We start from the raw sequence: 17,589 nt of genomic DNA, 5'->3' as shown, positions 1-17,589 counted from the left end.
ACATAATCTGCTAAAGATGAGTTAAAATGAAAATCAGATGGGGGGACTTGGGGGAGCTCACCCAACAATGTTTAGAAAAAATAAGGGTAAGACAAGAATTTGTATTGTTTGTTTTTTTGTGTTACAAAATGAATTAAAAAAAATGGGGGGGGGGCTTTTGCAAAACAAATTATGGTGTAAAAACTAAAAATAGAAATAAAAGGGGGAGAATGTAGTGAGAAGGAAACAGTTTACTAAATATGCAAAAAGAACCGCGCTGAGGACGAAGGAAGTCAACTAGAAGAAAAGAACTGACATATGATTACATGTTCATTGTTCATTATTTGTTTCGTATTGGTTTTTGAATTTTCTTTTGAAGTTTTCATTTCTTTTTTCTTTTTCTTTCTTTTTATTAGTGTTATATGGGTTTGTGCTGCAAAATAATAATAAAAGGGGGTGGGGGAGAAAAAGAAAATTTGCATGGGCTGCCAATTAGTTACCGGGCTAATTTCAAAATGCTGGTTGTGGTGCATAAAGTACAAAAATTTGGCACACCGAATTTTGGCATCACACTGCTGAAATTTGAGACCTCGAGGTCCATCACTTATGTACCAAATCAATCACTGCACTCGACAGGTGAGGGCCTCCTGCAGATGCCACCTTGTCAGGAGGTTCATTCCACACATTGCAGGGACAGGGCCTTCAGTGTGGTGGCACCGACCCCTTGGAATTCTCTCCTGTTAAATATCAGACAGGCCCCACTTCTGTTGCCTTTTGGGCACCTCCTGAAGACCTTCTTCCAACAAGCCTTGTACACAGAGACCTTTATCCCAGCTTCCACCTGCAGGTTTTTAGAAGTTTTTAGGGAAGGGCGGGACCAGGGATTGAACCTGGGACCAGTGACGTAGCGTGGGTTGCAAGCACAAACAGGTGGAGTACGCATGCACATTCAACTCCCTAATGGCATCCATGGCATCCAGGAGATCACAGCTGCAGAGATAAGAAAAGAAGAGTTGTTCTGTTGTCTGGTGAGGTTGCATTGTGCCCATAAGAATTTTGCACCCAGGGGAACCTGCCATGTGGCTGCCCCACCCCCCCACCCCCACTACGCCACTGCCTGGGACCTTCCACATGCAAAAAGAACAGAACTTGGACAGTGAAATATACTCGGAATCAAGGGTAGATTTCATGCTCTTTATTCAGTTCATAGTTGGTGAGGAGGAATGGAAGTTCTCTCAGAATGTCTGCTTTATATACATTATTTACACAATGGGCCCCACGTGATTGGCTAATTCTGGGATTCACCTGTAGGCCAATCAGGTTGCGGATTCACTTCCACCTGGAGCTGGATTGGGTGGCTCGTGTGGACCAATCAGACTGCTGCATTCTGAATCCTATTGTTCTAGGACCAATCAGACTGCTGCATTCTGAATCCTATTGTTCTAGGACCAATCAGACTGCTGCATTCTGAATCCTATTGTTCTAGGACCAATCAGACTGCTGCATTCTGAATCCTATTGTTCTAGGACCAGACTGCTGCCTTTTGCCTTTACAAAAGACTTTCCACGACCTTAGCTTGCAGCTTCTTTGCTTCAATCTATTTACAAAAGGGGAAGGCGGACTTCCTGTTTGAAACCTTCCTGTTTCGGTACCAAATTAAAACGTTTATAAATCCAATTTTCCGTTCTACTCATGAGTAGTTGTTTAAAGTCAAATTGTCCACAGGAAAAAGTCAGCGCTCTCCGGCAACAGCAATGCGGCTTCACTCCGTGAAAGAAGCAGTCAATTCGAAGCAGCGCGCCACTCACCCCACGTTGCTCCGGATCCCTGAAACTGGGTTTCCCCGCGAGTAGGGGAGGCGCAAAAGGTGCCAGACGAATCCCACGTTCACAGGCTTCTCCCACCTGTGATTTTAGGGGGTCTCCGCCTTCGCCGTGGCGGCTAGACCCTGATTTCCACGGAGCAGATTCCTCCCGATCAGAGGAATTCCGCCATTGCCGGAGGCGCTAACCCGGAAGTCCCCCAGACTGCTGCCTTTTGGATCCCATTCAACTCAGTACATAACAGACAGTGATGATGATAGATCTGGGCTTATATGCCCAATGTTGCTTTTTTCTCTGCCCTCTCCTTCCAGCTAATGTACACACAAGTTTGGAGAATTGTCCCCCTCAAATACTCAGCTGTTACCGGCTGTGTACAAGCCACACATTTAAAGCAAATAGCCTCCCCCAAAGAATCCTGGGTACTGTAGTTTGCGAAGGGTGCTGGGGACAGTATCTCCATGGGGAGTAAACTGCAGCTCCCAGAACTCTTTGTGAGAAACTATGCTTTTTTAAAAATGTGCTTTGAATGTGTAGTGTGGAACCCGCTGGTTCCCCAAGTGAGCACTGGAGGTATAATCAGACTTTGAAAAGCTGGATCAAGTTCATTCATTTTGCTGGATTCATTAAACTATATAGCTTTAACTGGATTTTGAATAAATGCACAATTAATCATTACTGTTCGGAGGTGTTATTATCTTCCTTAGTAGGTCATGCAAGCCACTATTCTGAATTATGCTTTTGTAGGCTAGGGGGCACTGGGCAGTGTCCCCCCCCCCCAAAAAAATTGGGAACTGCTGGTGTACGCAGCCCCCCGCCACATATTGGTTTTGTTTCGGTTTTTTATAAACGTATTTATTGAAAGTTCAAATTAACATAATTATATGTGCACCAAACATGGTGAGATGTAAATAAAGAGACAGAGAAGAAAAAGAGAAACAGAACACGTGTAAAAAGGAAAATTAAGGGGAGGGACCCCAAACTGTATATTTTACAAGGTTGTTATTGTACTTCACCAGATCTTAACCTATTACAGTATTTGTAAGAGTGGCTTCTAAATATCTAAATAGAAATCCCATCGGCCTGATCCACCAGGCTCTTCCTAGGTTCTTAAAGAGAGAAGGGTGTTTGTGGAAAGGGTCTCTTTCGCCTCGATGATGAATGCCGGCCACCTGAGAGGGTGGCTGTCATCAGGGACATCTTAAGTACAGTGGTGCCTCGCAAGACGAAATTAATTTGTTCCGCAAGTTTTTTCGTCTTGCGAGTTTTTCGTCTTGCGAAGCACAGTTTCCCATAGGAATGCATTGAAAATCAATCAATGCGTTCCTATGGAAACCGCCTTCAGACCAGGTCCGGGGACAGTTTGTCCCCCGACCTCTTCTGAAGGCTGGGGGGGGGACAAGGGCTTTTCTTCCCACCCCCAGCATTTTAAAAAACCCCGGGACAGCAGAGGACTTCTCCGCTGTTCCGGGGTTTTTTAAAATGCTGGTGGGCGGCAGCGCTGCCGCCCGCCAGCATTTTAAAATCGCCCCGGGACAGCAGCCCCCAGGAAGGCAGGCGGGGGGAGCAAAGACTTTCGCCCCCCGCCAGCCTTCAGAAGAGGTCCAGGACCTCTTCTGAAGGCCGGCAGGGGGCGAAAGTCTTTGCTCCCCCCGCCTGCCTTCAAAAGCCGTCCGGGATAGCGGAGAAACGCGCTGCTTTGCTCCCCCCCGTCTGCCTTCAAAAGACATCCGGGATAGCGGGAAGCGCTTCCCTGCTATCCCGGACTGCTTTTAAAATGCTGGCGGTGGGGAGCAAAGCCTTTTGGCCCCCGCCGGCCTTCCTGGACCTCTTCTGAAGGCCGGAGGGGGGGGAAGGCTTTGCTCCCCACCGCCAGCATTTAAAAGAGGTCCCCGGAGATTTCCCTATGGGCTTTCTTCTTGCGAAGCAAGCCCATAGGGAAATTCGTCTTGCGAAGCAACTCGCAAACGGAAAACCCTTTCGTCTTGCGGGTTTTCCGTCTTGCGAGGCATTCGTCTTGCGGGGCACCACTGTATATCCGGCGCTGTGGTGCAAAGATCCCTCCAGCAACAGCACACACACACACCGTTTCCCAGAGTTGCCGAACTTTTTACGGCAATGCGAGCAGCTTTATGGGGCTGGAGGAGGCGGGCAGTGGCTGGAGGGGGGCTTCTTTGGTGGGGAAGAGGCAGAGACTCTGGGCGTGGCGCTGCTTCAGCGAGGCGGGCGAGGGCAGCGAGCTGATGCCAGGAGGCGCCACGCCCAGCCTCCGCCTCTTCCTTGGCGCCCTCCAGAACCTGGCGCCCTGCACCACTTATCTCTATGGGCAAGACGGCCCTGGCTGACATCCCCAAGCAATTGACTGCTCCGTTGCAGCTCTCGATGCCATACAGAAGCTTAACCCCACTAACGGGTACAGATAGGTAGCCGTGTTGGTCTGCCATAGTCAAAACAAAAAAAATTCCTTCCAGTAGCACCTTAAAGACCAACTAAGTTAGTTCTTGGTATGAGCTTTCGTGTGCATGCACACTTCTTCAGATACACTGAAACAGAAGTTTCCAGACCCTTCTATATAGTGAGAAGGTGGGGAGGGGTATTACTCAGAAGGGTGGTGGGAAATGTGTATGCCATCAAATGCCAACAGTGTCCTTCAGCTCTCTATATTGGACAAACAGGCCAGACCTTACGCCAAAGAATAAACGGACATAAATCTGACATCAGGAATCACAAGATAGAGAAACCAGTAGGGGAACACTTCAGTCTCCCAGGACATTCTATACAAGATCTCAAAGTAGCTGTTTTACTACAAAGGAATTTCAGAAATAGACTGGAAAGAGAAGCTGCTGAATTGCAACTTATTACCAAACTTAAAACCATGGAGAGACCTGGACTGAACAAAGACATTGGATTCTTATCTCATTATACATGACAAAGCCATTTTTCACCTTCTCATCCCTTGCTTTTTCCTGTAAGACCTATTGCAGTCGTTAAGAGTCGTCAACAGGCTCATCACAGCTATCTGCCAATCACCCATTCCCACCACCCTTTTGAGTAATACCCCTCCCCACCTTCTCACTATATAGAAGGGTCTGGTGACTTCTGTTTCAGTGTATCTGAAGAAGTGTGCATGCACACGAAAGCTCATACCAAGAACTAACTTAGTTGGTCTTTAAGGTGCTACTGGAAGGAAATTTTTTTGTTCCCACTAACGGGGACCCCAAGCTGAAATGTTATGCCCCAGTGAAGAAACTAGAGTGAGAGAAGAGAGCGAGAGACTGTGACTCCGAGCTTTGGGCTAAATATGGCAGGATGTTTGCTGAGAAGATACTTCAAGTGAGTTCATGTCAGTAGAGTTCGGTATTTTTAAAAGCCGGGCTGCATAAATAAAGCGAGGGCTGAAGGCTCCTGCTGGCCGCCGGCCGCCTCTGGCTCCCTCGGTGCTTGGCGTTCTCCTCTGTGGCTTCCCATGTTTATTCTCAATGTATTCCTAGTATCGTGTCCCCCCCTCCACTCTCTCTGCCACTCCCCCCAAACAGAAAGCCGCTTCATGTCCTGCTGCCCGTTCGGCTGGTCTGGAACCCTCACTGGGAAACCACAAAAGCCACAAGGTATTCCAGGGGCCGAGCTGTTTCAAAGATAGCTCAGCCGCCGGGAAGACCCGTCGTTCAGGGTGGCCTGTGGCATGGCGGAGAGAAAGGGGGGCCTCTGGGTAATGGGCCGCTGGAGTCCACAGCAAGCTGGCCCGGAGGAGGAGAAGGTGTCCCCAGAGACTTGCTTCCTAGCTGCACAGGGCTGGCTCACCGGAGAGATCTGTGGAAGTCATTTCTGAAACCGAGGAAGCAGGAAAGGAAGGGATGGACATTAACAACTGGACCTCGTGCAGTTCTGCTGTTGCGGTTGCTGTTTTAAATTACGGTAACTCCCTTTGTACCTCCAGATGTGTTAAACACATACGCTCCAACATTAATAGAACCAGTCCTTTTTTTCCTCTTTAAAAACATTTAAGGGTACTCTCATTTTCCTACTCATACTGAAATACTGCCCCCTCCAATGAGGCCAAACTTAGATCCACAAAATCTTTAGGGTCATGTAGGTAGCTGTGTTGGTCTGACGCAGTCGAAAAAAATAAAAAATGTCCAGTAGCACCTTAGAGACCAACAAAGTTTGTTCTGGGTATAAGCTTTCATGTGCATGTTCTGAAGAAGTGTGCATGCACACAAAAGCTTATACAGTGGTACCTCAGGTTAAGAACTTAATTCGAACCTGAAACTGTTCTTAACCTGAAGCTCCCCTTTAGCTAATGGGGCCTCCCGCTGCCACCGCAGCACAATTTCTTTTCTTATCCTGAAGCAAAGTTCTTAACCCGAGGTACTATTTCTGGGCTAGCAGAGTTTGTAACCTGAAGTGTATGTAACCTGAAGCGTATGTAACCCGAGGTACCACTGTACCCAGAACAAACTTATTTGGTCTCTAAGGTGCTACTGGACAATTTTTTTTAAAAAAAGTATTATTTCTAAAATGTTTAGGGGTATGCATACCTCTGCATCCCCCCAGAAAAAAAAGCACTGAATAGGACCCACCTTATTTTTGTTGTTTTTAAAGTCACTTTTTAAATATTGCGTAGTGTTGCATATCAGTTGGTGCCAACCTACCCTGCGATCTTAGGGTGAAGGCTGGATAAGAAACTGGCAATAATAACATCAACATTTCTCCAATGAAAACAAGGACATCCGGTCCTACCATACCCTCCAACATTTCTTAGATGAAAATAAGGACGTCCTACGGAAAAGCGGGGCATTCTGTAAATCCGGGGCTGTCCCAGGAAAATAGGGACACTTGGAAGGTCTGGATAGATATCATGGAGTTCTAGAGTTGGAAGGGACCCCCAAAAGCAATCTAATCCAACCTCCGGCAATGCAGGAATCACAGCTAAAAAATCCCTGGCATACGGTCCTCAACCTCTGTTGACAAACCTGCAACGAAGGAGAGCCCACTGCCTCGCAAGGGAGACTGTTCTGCTGTCAAACAGCTCTTACTGCCAGCATGTTCTTCCTGACGTTTAGTCAGCATCTCCTCTCTTGCCATTTGTGTTGTTTTTTTAAAATTATTTTTATTGGAATTTTATTTACAACATAACATAACCCCCCCACCCCCCAATACACAAATCCACCGCTCCCAGAGTTGAGCCCACCACAGATCTTGAAGTCATGACCTTGTTAGCAAATCCAGCCCAGAGAGAAAAGCCCCCCCCCCTCCTTAAACTGGAGTGACAGGAACAGAGAGGTTTCAGCTTTAAAACATAAATTAAAATATTCAGGCCTTGTACATAGCAGGGAGGCCCCCAGCCAAATATGCAGAAGAAAACTCCCTCAGAACTGAACAGCCATCCAGGGCACAGTGTTACCCTCTCATGCCACTCTGGCTGGTTGCTAAGCAACCCCTCCCCCTGCCCGCCCCCATCTTGTCCAGCTGACTTAACCCTTGAGTTACAAACTTGAATGATATCTGCTCTTGCCCTCCCAGTAGACCTGAGGCATAAGCATTCTGCTGCCACCAATTCAGCCTGCGTGCCACAGAGCTCCCAGAATACCTGGCAAACATTTTTGTATGCTTTGCTGCAGCTCATGCGTGGACGGATACGGACGCCGTCTCTGCCGCTGGCGTACCGCAGAGGCTTCGTCTCAATCAATCAGGCTTTCTCCAGCCAAAGGAGGAGATTGATTTGAGCAGCAGGCGCTGTGATGTGCCACCAGACAAATTTGCTTCCTGTCCCACCGCCCCTCTCCCTAAGGCGCCCGGCTGATGGGCCAGATTGATTGCATTGACTGGCACAAAATTAATAGACTCACATGGCGAGCAGGCAAAATGTCTGAAGCTGCTACTCCTGGGGAAATGTGGGCCGGGGTGGGGGGGATCAGCAGTTGAAGAGACAGGCAAGAACATCTGAAAACCCTTCAGCAATTTGCTGGTACATTTATTTCCCAGTCTCCTAATTAAAAATCAAAGCGCTTAAGCCTGAAGGATGAACTCTGGATGAAATGACCTAGAACAGCTGCGTGCTCTTTCGAGGGAACCGGACTTTGTGCGTTTCTCTTACAGCTTTTCGTTGCAAGAGTCCCTCTTCTGAATGCTGGAAGATTCAGAAGGCTCAAAAGGAAGGGCTTCTTTAATTGGCATGTCGTTAATCTATGGAACTCCCTCCCACAGGAGACAGTGACGGCCACCAAATTGGGTGGCTTTAAAAGAGGATTATAGGGACGCGGGTGGCGCTGTGGGTTAAACCACAGAACCTAGGACTTGCCGATCAGAAGGTTGGCGGTTCAAATCCCCGTGACAGGGTGAGCTCCCGTTGCTCGGTCCCTGCTCCTGCCAACCTAGCAGTTTGAAAGCACGTCAAAGTGCAAGTAGATAAATAGGTACCCCTCCGGTGGGAAGGTAAACAGCGTTTCTGTGTGCTGCTCTGGTTTGCCAGAAGTGGCTTAGTCATGGTGGCCACATGACCCGGAAGCTGTACACTGGCTCCCTCGGCCAATAAAGCGAGATGAGCGCCACAACCTCAGAGTCGGTCACGACTGGACCTAATGGTCAGGGGTTCCTTTACCTTTACCTTTAAAAGAGGATTAGGCATTTTTGTGGAAGTGGCTTTCAAGGGGCTACCAGCCATTGTGGCTGTGCTCTGCCTCTACAGTCAGAGACAGAAATGCTTCTGAATGCTAATTGCTGGAAATGGCTCGAGGGCTTCATGAGCTCTGAGATCTTTGGTCTCCCTGCTCCACAGGAGCACTTGGTGGGGACATGGGAGAGAGCCTTCTCAGTGGCTTCTCCCATACATCTTTGGACTCATTGCTTTGGAATCATTGCAATGATTCTTCAACTTCATTGGACTGGCCATGTTGTGCAGATGCCTGATTATCGTCTTCCAAAGCAACTGCTCTATTCCAATCTTAAAAATGGAAAGCGTAATGCTGGTGGTCAACAAAAGAGGTTTAAAGTTTAAAGACTGTCTCAAGGCAAATCTTAAAAAATGTAGGATAGACACCGACAACTGGGGAACACTGGCCTGCGAGCGCTCCAGTTGGAGAACAGCCTTGACCAAAGGTGTTGTGGGCTTTGAAGACGCTCAAACTCAGGACAAAAGGGAGAAATGTGCGAAGAGGAAGGTGCGCTTGGCAAACTCTCGCCGTGATCAACTCCTGCCTGGAAACCTATGTCCCCACTGTGGAAGGACGTGTGGATCCAGAATTGGCCTCCACAGTCACTTAAGGACTCGCTGTTAAAACTGTGTTTATGGAAGACAATCTTACTCGGCTACAAGTGATTGCCAAAGAAGAAGAAGACATCTTTGGAACTCCCTGCCTAGAGGAGCCAGACTCTCCCTCAGGAGGTGGCGGCCTCTCCTTCCTTGGAGGTTTTTAAGCAGAGGATGCTTCAGCTGAGATTTGCACATTGCAGAGGGTTGGACTAGATGACCCCTGGGGTCCCTTTCCAACTCTACAAATCTGCAATTCTATAACTGGCTCCTTCCTTGCTGTCCTTTCCACCAATATTGGTAATAATATACAAATAGAAGACTGGGGAAAATTATGGAAAGACGGAATAAATTTTACTGCTTGCAGTGCATTGAAAGAAATGATGAAATGATGTGCAGGATAGTATATAACACCAGTGAAGTTAGCTAAAATGTACAAAACAGATAACAAATGTTGGAAATGTAAAGAAAAGGAGAGTTCCTTTTTACCATATGTGGTGGGAATGTAAGAAAGTGAAGGACTTCTGGGAAATGATTTATAATGAATTGAAAAAAATGTTGAAATATACATTTGTTAAAAAACCAGAAGCCCTTCTGTTGGGTATGGTGGGTACAGAAATTTATAGGGATGATAAAAAATTGTTTTTATATGCGATAACTGCAGCAAAGATATTGTTAGCCCAAAGATGGAAGCAAGATGAAATGCCAGAGAGTGGCAAGAAAAACTGATGAACTATGCTGAGATGGGGAGATTAACTGGGAAAATTCGGAACCAGCAGCACCAGACTTTGCTAAAGGAATGGAAGAAGCTTTTGACGTATTTGGAAAGCAACTGTAACCAATTGACATCGCTTGTAGGGTTAAAATAAGTTTTGTAAGGAGTAATATATAAATTATTGTGAAAAGAATTAAGAATAGGTATTAAGATTTGAATTTATAGCAATAACTGTAGTAACAAAATGCATAATTAGAAAGGATTTTAGAAAACCATCAGTTGAGGTTGAAGGAAGTCTTAGGCTGTGATAGCCAAAGATTTTGAAATGATGTTTAAAAGGATGATATGCTGGGAAATATGTGTAAAAACCAATAAAAAATTATTATTTTTTTTAAAAAAAGGTGAAGGTTTTCTTCTTCCAATAGGCTTTTGGGAACTGACTGCTTTTAATAAAAGGGCTGGCGCTGTGCTGCTTTTATTGTAATTATCTGGTAAGTTTTTAATAAATCTTATAGGTAGCTAGTTAGGTGATAGTTTTAATTCATCAATGTTAAATCGTTTTAAATGGGAACACACACCCCCATTTTTAGCTGTTCCCATTTTATCTGTACGTCTCTGAGTCCCTATCAAGGTAGCAGGAAGGATATCATAAATATATAATATAATACTGTAATTATAGTAATAATCTGGTCAGCTGTTGTGCTGGCTTGATGAAGTGGGGCCCTGGATTCTCACAAGAAAAGGACACAACAGCTCTCAGTCACTTTCTGAGCAACTGTGTTCCCAAAGTCAGGTCTGTGGTTCTGGAACACCTGTGTGATGTCGTCCCTGTTTCCTTCAAAACACTCAGTTCTCCAGCTGTTCAAAAATAATTTTATTTCAAATTTTTAAAAAAAGTTATGCCAAAGGACAACAAGAAAATCAATCAACAGGGACTCTGATTTATAAAACACACACAACAGCAGCATCAACAACAACAACAACAACTCTCTCTTTCAGCAAAGTTTGATGCCAGCATCTCTGCAAATCCTTTGCTTTGGCAGCAAGCGTTTAATTCCACAAGTGAGCAGCAGCCAAGCTTGGATCTTCCTTCTGTCTGCAGGTGAAAGGGGGTCAAATCTTTGCTCAGTCTACCTGGCCCCTGCAGGGGAGACTGAAAGGAGGTTTCTCCCTGTTCAGTGACAAACATGCTCAGGCAAGGCGTGAGATGGGCAGATCTGAATCAGCTTCCACTCCTCTCCGATCTTCTAAACCTCTCCAATCTTAAGCCCAGTCCTTCCCATTTCCACATCAGCTTGTGGTTTGTTTGTTTTTAAAATCTCTTCCACCTTTTAGTGCCAGCTTCCCCCCAATGTAGGTAGACCTCCGCTTTCATGTATTGAACATGTGTGGTTTCAACTTTACGTTTTCGCAACACGAAAAGAGCTTTTAAGACCTCCGCCTTGCTTGCTGGACTGGTTAATTGCTGAACTGTGTTTCTTGTGAGCTATTTCCCCTGTTTTTAAATGGTTGTTTTGGCTATACACTATTTTGGCTGAGGGCCTTCTTGGTAGTGATGTCCTCCCTGTGGAACGCGCCCCCACAATCAGATGTCAAGGAGATAAGTAACTAGACAACCTTTAGAAGACCTCTGAAGGCAGCCCGATATCAAGAAATTTGTAACGTTTAATGTTTCATTGTGTTTTTGAATATGCTGGAAGCCGCCCAGAGTGGCTGGGGCGACCCAGTCAGATGGGCAAGGTACAAACAATAAAAAAAAATTATTATTATTATTTACACGCTATCCCTGGAATGTAACCCCCACAAAAGATGCGGGCTACCAGAATGCACATTTTCGCGTGCATTTTTCTCTAAAACCCACCCTTTTGCAAAGCAGTTTTCCCAATGCCACACATTAGCATACTTTATTATATGCAATTTAATCCATGATTTGCCCTAACATGTGCATTTTCGCACCCCATGACTTGGCTGGAGTGGCATTGCAAAATTCAGAGGCGGGCGAATTGCAAGGATGCCTTTGCTTTTGTTCGCACCTGGTTTTGGAAAGAGAAAATTAGATAGGTTTGTCTTTAAGTGCTAATAATAATAATAATAATAATAAATTTTATTTATATCCCACCCTCCCCAGCCGAAGCCGGGCTCAGGGCGGCTAACAACAATAAAACAGTACAAAAGTACAGCACAAACAGCACTCTAAAATCATTCATTATAAAATTAATTAAATTCAAGCCACTGGCCACCATTGGGCCAGAGCTCCACAAAGATTGCCGAGGGAGGGAGTCAGGCTGTGCCCTGGCCAAAGGCCTGGCGGAACAGCTCTGTCTTGCAGGCCTTGCGGAAAAATGTCAAGTCCCACCAGGTCGGAGCCACAGCCGAAAAAGCCCTGGCTCTAGTTGAGGCCAGCCTAACTTCTCTGTAGCCTGGGACCTTCAAGATGTTTTTATTTGAAGACCGTAAGTTTCTCTGTGGGGCATACCAGGAGAGGCGGTCCCGTAGGTACGAGGGTCCTAGGCCGTATAGGGCTTTAAACCATTCTCCTGTGTCCTTCCCTCCCCAGCGGCTTCCCCCACCCCAGTTGGTGTCCTAATAGGCAAAACTAGACTGAACTGACAGACAGACCTGAGGAGCCTGTGGCCCTCCAAATTGTGTTGGACTCTTCAATCCCAACAGCCTCAGTCCTGGCAGAAACAGGTAGCATTCAGTGCCAGATTCTATTTAGACACATACCCTCCAACATTTTCCCGATGAAAATAGGGACGTCCTAATCCATAATAGAGGGACGTGAGTGGTGCTGTGGGTTAAACCACAGAGCCTAGGACTTGCCGATCAGAAGGTCGGCAGTTCGAATCCCCGCGACGGGGTGAGCTCCCGTTGCTCGGTCCCTGCTCCTGCCTACCTAGCAGTTCAAAAGCACATCAAAGTGCAAGTAAATAAATAGGTACTGCTCCAGCGGGAAGGTAAACGGTGTTTCCGTGTGCTGCTCTGGTTCACCAGAAGCGGCTTAGTCCTGCTGGCCACATGACCCAGAAGCTGTACGCCGGCTCCCTTGGCCAATAAAGCGAGATGAGCGCCACAACCCTAGAGTCAGTCACGACTGGACCTAATGTCGGGGTCCCTTTAATCCATAATAATAACTGCCTTGCCCCCAGCCACTCTGGGAAGCTTCCAACATATATAAAAACATAATAAAATATTAAACCTTTTTTTAAAAAAAACCAAAAACCTCCCTATACAGGGCTGCCTTCAGATGTCTTCTAAAGAAGGCAGCCCTGTTCAGGGAAGTTTTTAATATGTGACATTTTAGTGTATCTTTCATCTTTGTTGGAAGCCGCCCAGAGTGGCTGGGGAAACCCAGCCAGATGGGCGGGGTACAAATAATAAATTATTATTATTATTATTATTATTATTATTATTATTATTATTATTATTATGTCTAGTTACTTATCTCCTTGGCTCGGAGGTCGCATAACTCCATACCCTCCAACATTTCTCCAATGAAATGCGGGACATTCTGGAATCTAATCAGGAACCGGGATGGCTTCTGTAAGTCTGGGACTGCCCCTGGAAAAGAGGGGCACTTGGAGGGTCTAAGACCACCTTGGGCGGCCAGGTGGTTAGGAAGGCCCAAAAGGGACTCCATTTCCTTAGGGTCTTGCGTAAGAACAATGTCACACCAAAACTGATGATCTCTTTCTACCGGTCCACAATAGAAAGTGTCCTTTCACACTGTATTACAGTCTGGTATGCTGGTTTGAAGTCCCTACAGAGGGTGGTGAATACAGCACATGATATCATGGGCTGTCCCCTGAGTTCACTTAGATGACATCGCAGGAGACCGCTGCCTCAGGAGAGCGAGGAAGATTCTCAGGGACGACACACACCCCAGCCAGCACATCTTTAATCTCCTACCTTCGGGCAGGAGATACAGAAGTATTGTCAGCTAAACCAACAGGTTAAAGAAAAGTTTTTATGCATGGGCTGCTAAATGGGGGGGGGGGGCAAATAGTGGTGCAGTTGACTTCCGACAAGCACACAAAGTGTAAACAAGACTGAGTGTATGTGGCGGGGGGGGGGCTCATTTAATTTCACTGCACACAGGTGGTGTAGTGACAATAAAAGTTCATTATTTTATTACTATTATTATTATTATTATCTGGGTCCCTCCCCACCGTGCCCCTGCAGTCGTGCCTGTGCCACTCACTGGTACCTGAAGTGCATCAGTATGGGCAAGGGGGCAGCCGTGGGGCTGGGACTATTTGCCTGCAGCACCAAAATGTCGCAGGCCAGCCGTGTCATCACCTGCCACCCCACCCACCCCCATTCAAAGCCATTGGCACTCCCTAGAACTTGGTGGCGATTAAGCCTGCAAATTTCGCATTATACGAAGAAGGGCATTTTTGTTTTGGCCTGAACTTGCTTCCAACCAAACGTCTTTCATTGAGCCGCCCCGAAGTTCAAGTATTATGAGGAACAGGGAATAATTCGTTCTGGTTAATTAGAATTGGGCTGTGGGCCCAGCTCAAGGCATTCTGCTGCCTGAGAGAAGGGACAAAATGGCGCCACTTTGAACGGACAGAAGCTGACTTAGGCCACTGGCTTTCAGCTGACCGGTTGGGACCCACTGCTGGGTCGCTAGCTGGTCAAAGGCGGGTGTCACAACAGCATAGCCACCATGCAAATATGTGGGGAACTATGAATAACTGTGCCCTCGCAACAGGTTGGAGATTACTGAACTAGGCTGATAGCTGGACTGAGGAAATCAGGGAGCTGCCTTTTACAGAGTCAGGGCATTGGCCCAACCGGGTGACAGGCAACAGTAGGTCGCCAGGGTTTTCTCCCAGCCCTACCTACCACTGGAGACTAGTACTGGGACCTTCTGCTTGCAAGGCAGATGCCCAACCGCTGAACTATGGCCTTTGCCCAATCCTCTCCTGGAGCTGATTTTAAGGAGAGATGGAGATTCTGCTAGTGCACATCCCTTGCACTGGATTTTGCCCGCTGTCCACTGAGGGGGCAGGCTATTTGGGGTGGCCAGGAGACGGTGCTTAGTATACAGCAGGTGCGTGCGTGCGTGCGTGCGTGCAGGAGCTTAGGAAGCCAGGGCCTGCTCCCTCCAGCATCCGCCACCTGAGGCACTGTCTCCTCTTTTTGCACAACGGCAGGGCCGGCCCTGGATACACGGCGCTGCCTTTAACCTCCTTGAGCCGTCAGAGGAGTCTTGAACTAATGGTTGACTCTGTGGTTGCTCCAGTGCTATGGAGCAAGCTCAGAGTTCAAATCAGAGCCTCCTCCGGGTTCTTGCTTTGCAGCTCCTCAATCCACCACGGGGCAGCACCTCTGCGTGTGGTTCATGCAAAGCCATTTGATAAAGGGTTTTGAAGGCTGCAGGGTTTGTGATGCAGGCTGCTGGCTTAAGACACCCTCCAGCTGCCTTCCAGCATTGCAGTGCCAGCAACTATCTAATTCCCTCCAGGGACAAAGTTGGAGAACTAAAGGCGGCGGAACCTTCTGTGTTGCTCACACAAAGCGAAACCACTTTGGATAGATCAAGGCTGTCCCTTGTGTGCCATGCAGATGTTGCAGGGTTTGCCATTGCCCTATCAGCCCTAACAGCTGGCTGGAGGCTAACAACATCTGGAGGGCTAAAGACGCTCCCCAGAACTGAAACAAGTCGGAAGGTATCGCATGGCTGGCTAACGTTGCAAGCTGCGTGCAGAGATAGCATCAGAGAGGAGAGCCAGCCCTTTTCCCAGCCCCAAGGCCACAGCACACCACATGAGCATGGCTCACACCACATCAAACAGAGCCCCTCATCCTCCTCTCATCCTCTCAGCACAAGTTCTCTGCCACTTAAGAAAACAAAAACTTCAGAGTTCATTTCTTTAAACATACAATCAAAGGTTTGCTCGTTGCTTTAAACAAAAGCATAGGATTTCAAATGCTGCAGAACTTGTGGTGTTACAACCAACGACCACTTAAAACACACCCACCCCACCTGGTTTATCATTCAGGCATGATTTTGCTAAGGGTTAGGTGCATACATGTGACCAGTGCTTTTTTTTCTTTTAAAAAATGTTTAGGGGTACTCTCATTTTCCTACTGATATTGAAATACTGCCCCTCCATGAGGCCAAACTTAGATCCACAAAATGTTTAGGGGTATGTATACCCCCCCGCGTCCCCCCATAAAAAGAACATGCTGCATGTGAACAAATCAAGCTGAGCATTCCTCTGGTTATTTGTTTGTTTTTGTGTGTGTGCTTTTGTTTTGTTTAACTGTTTTACTTCATACACACACACACACCCAAAAAGTGCTCCCGGAGCCATTTACAAAAAGCACTAATAAAATACGTGTGAAAGGAAGAAAAGGGGACTGGGAAGAAGGAGGGGGGGGGAAGCAAACTAGGCGCAGAAGTCCTTCGAATGAAGGAATGGAAAGAGGTTCAAGGAGAGCGGAGCCCCAAAGTCTCCCAAAGGAGAGTCCTGGTGCGGCCCACGGTCTCTCTTTCTGCCAAGTAGCCAGAGGCCTGTGGGGCAGGGGACCGATAACCCTCTGCTTCTTTGAACTTAAATTTCACGGCTGGTTTTGAGCTGGTTGATTGGTGGAAGAACTCCCACTGCTCACAATATAAATCAGGAATAATGGATTGAGAAGGAAGAGTGGGTGGTTTTTGTTTTTATATCTTTTAGGGGTGCCTGCCTTTGCAGAAGGAAGGAAGGTGACAAGCCTTTAAGACAGCAGGCGGTTAAAACGTTCTGGTGAAGTAAGAGACACTTCAGCAAAGAGAAAGAAAACAAAAAACGGAGAGCATGCCCTTCCCATGCAACAGAGCCCTATGGCGTTCTTATCTTCGTTGAGGAAGTTGCCAGAGAAAATATCTCAGAATGTCAGGCTGGCGTTGCTCCTGGAACATCCAAAACAAACAAGTGATGTTTGACCCGGTGCCCCCGGTGCCTTCGAGCCTGGAATGGAAATTCCTAGCGGTTGGTCAGTCGCAGCAAAGAGGTGCACTCTGTCGCTGAAACCTGAACCCCATTTCCAGAGGCAGGTCGTGGAGCCCCGGACGCTGCGCGGTCAGGCTCAACCGGTAGAGGAGCGCTCCGAAGGCAAGCCTTTAGAACAGCAGCCTGAGCAGAGCGAGGGAGAAGAACATGGGGGTCGCAGCGAGGAGTCCCGACGGGCTCCTTGTGGGCGCTCCGGAGCGGCAGTGGCCTGTGTTCTCGCCAATGCAGGCGGCGTAGGCCATGACGTGGGGTATGTAGTTCTGCTCATGGACTCCGTGGAGGAGGTGCGCCATGGGCCCCTTGGCGAAGATGGCCACGTCTTCCCCTCCATGTGTCTCCATGCGCATTGGGACGGCGGACTGAGCCTGGTAGTTGGCATCCGCTAGAAAATGGAGGAAACACTTATCAGGGTGCATTTTGTGGGATGCGATCCATGAGAGGCAGTCAAGTACAACATTCCTTGTTTTCCTAGAGTGGACATGCAAGGGAATGTTTGGTCCAGTCAGTCGAAACTTCCTGTTCCTCCTGGCTAGAGCATCCTTCCTTTTGCATGTGATAGAAGGTAGGCGTGACCTTACCTGTCCAGGTAACAAAAGGAAGAGTCACGCAGCAACCTTCCTCTTTTTGACTTCCTTCACTTTTGACCAGCTTCTAGCTAGGACTGCTCTGCTAGCTCTCAGCTAGCAGAAGCACTGGGATCATTCCCCCATATGGGGTAGATCCACATGTACATATTTGTAACTAAATCTGCCTTCAGGAATCCAACTGTGAACTGATGTGAGTAAACTTCTTTTATTGAATTTGAATAAGATTGCCATGTCT

At 47.3% G+C, this 17,589-nt stretch overlaps 1 protein-coding gene across 1 annotated transcript in view; it reads right to left on the bottom strand.

Moving 5' to 3' along the window:
• Positions 1-16,425: 16,425 nt before the first annotated feature.
• The window catches only part of ALPL (alkaline phosphatase, biomineralization associated), a 57,285-nt gene continuing 56,121 nt past the window's right edge, over positions 16,426-17,589 (bottom strand). The window contains exon 12 of the mRNA XM_081923146.1: positions 16,426-17,149. Within this exon, the coding sequence (XP_081779272.1) occupies positions 16,878-17,149 (272 nt within the window). The 3' untranslated portion in view covers positions 16,426-16,877. The remainder of the gene's footprint in view (positions 17,150-17,589) is intronic.

Source organism: Podarcis melisellensis, assembly GCF_964234715.1.
Source record: "Podarcis melisellensis genome assembly, chromosome: 8".
Lineage (NCBI taxonomy): Eukaryota > Metazoa > Chordata > Lepidosauria > Squamata > Lacertidae > Podarcis > Podarcis melisellensis.
Note: the sequence above shows the minus strand (reverse complement) of the source record. Positions and strands in the feature narration are given on the sequence as shown.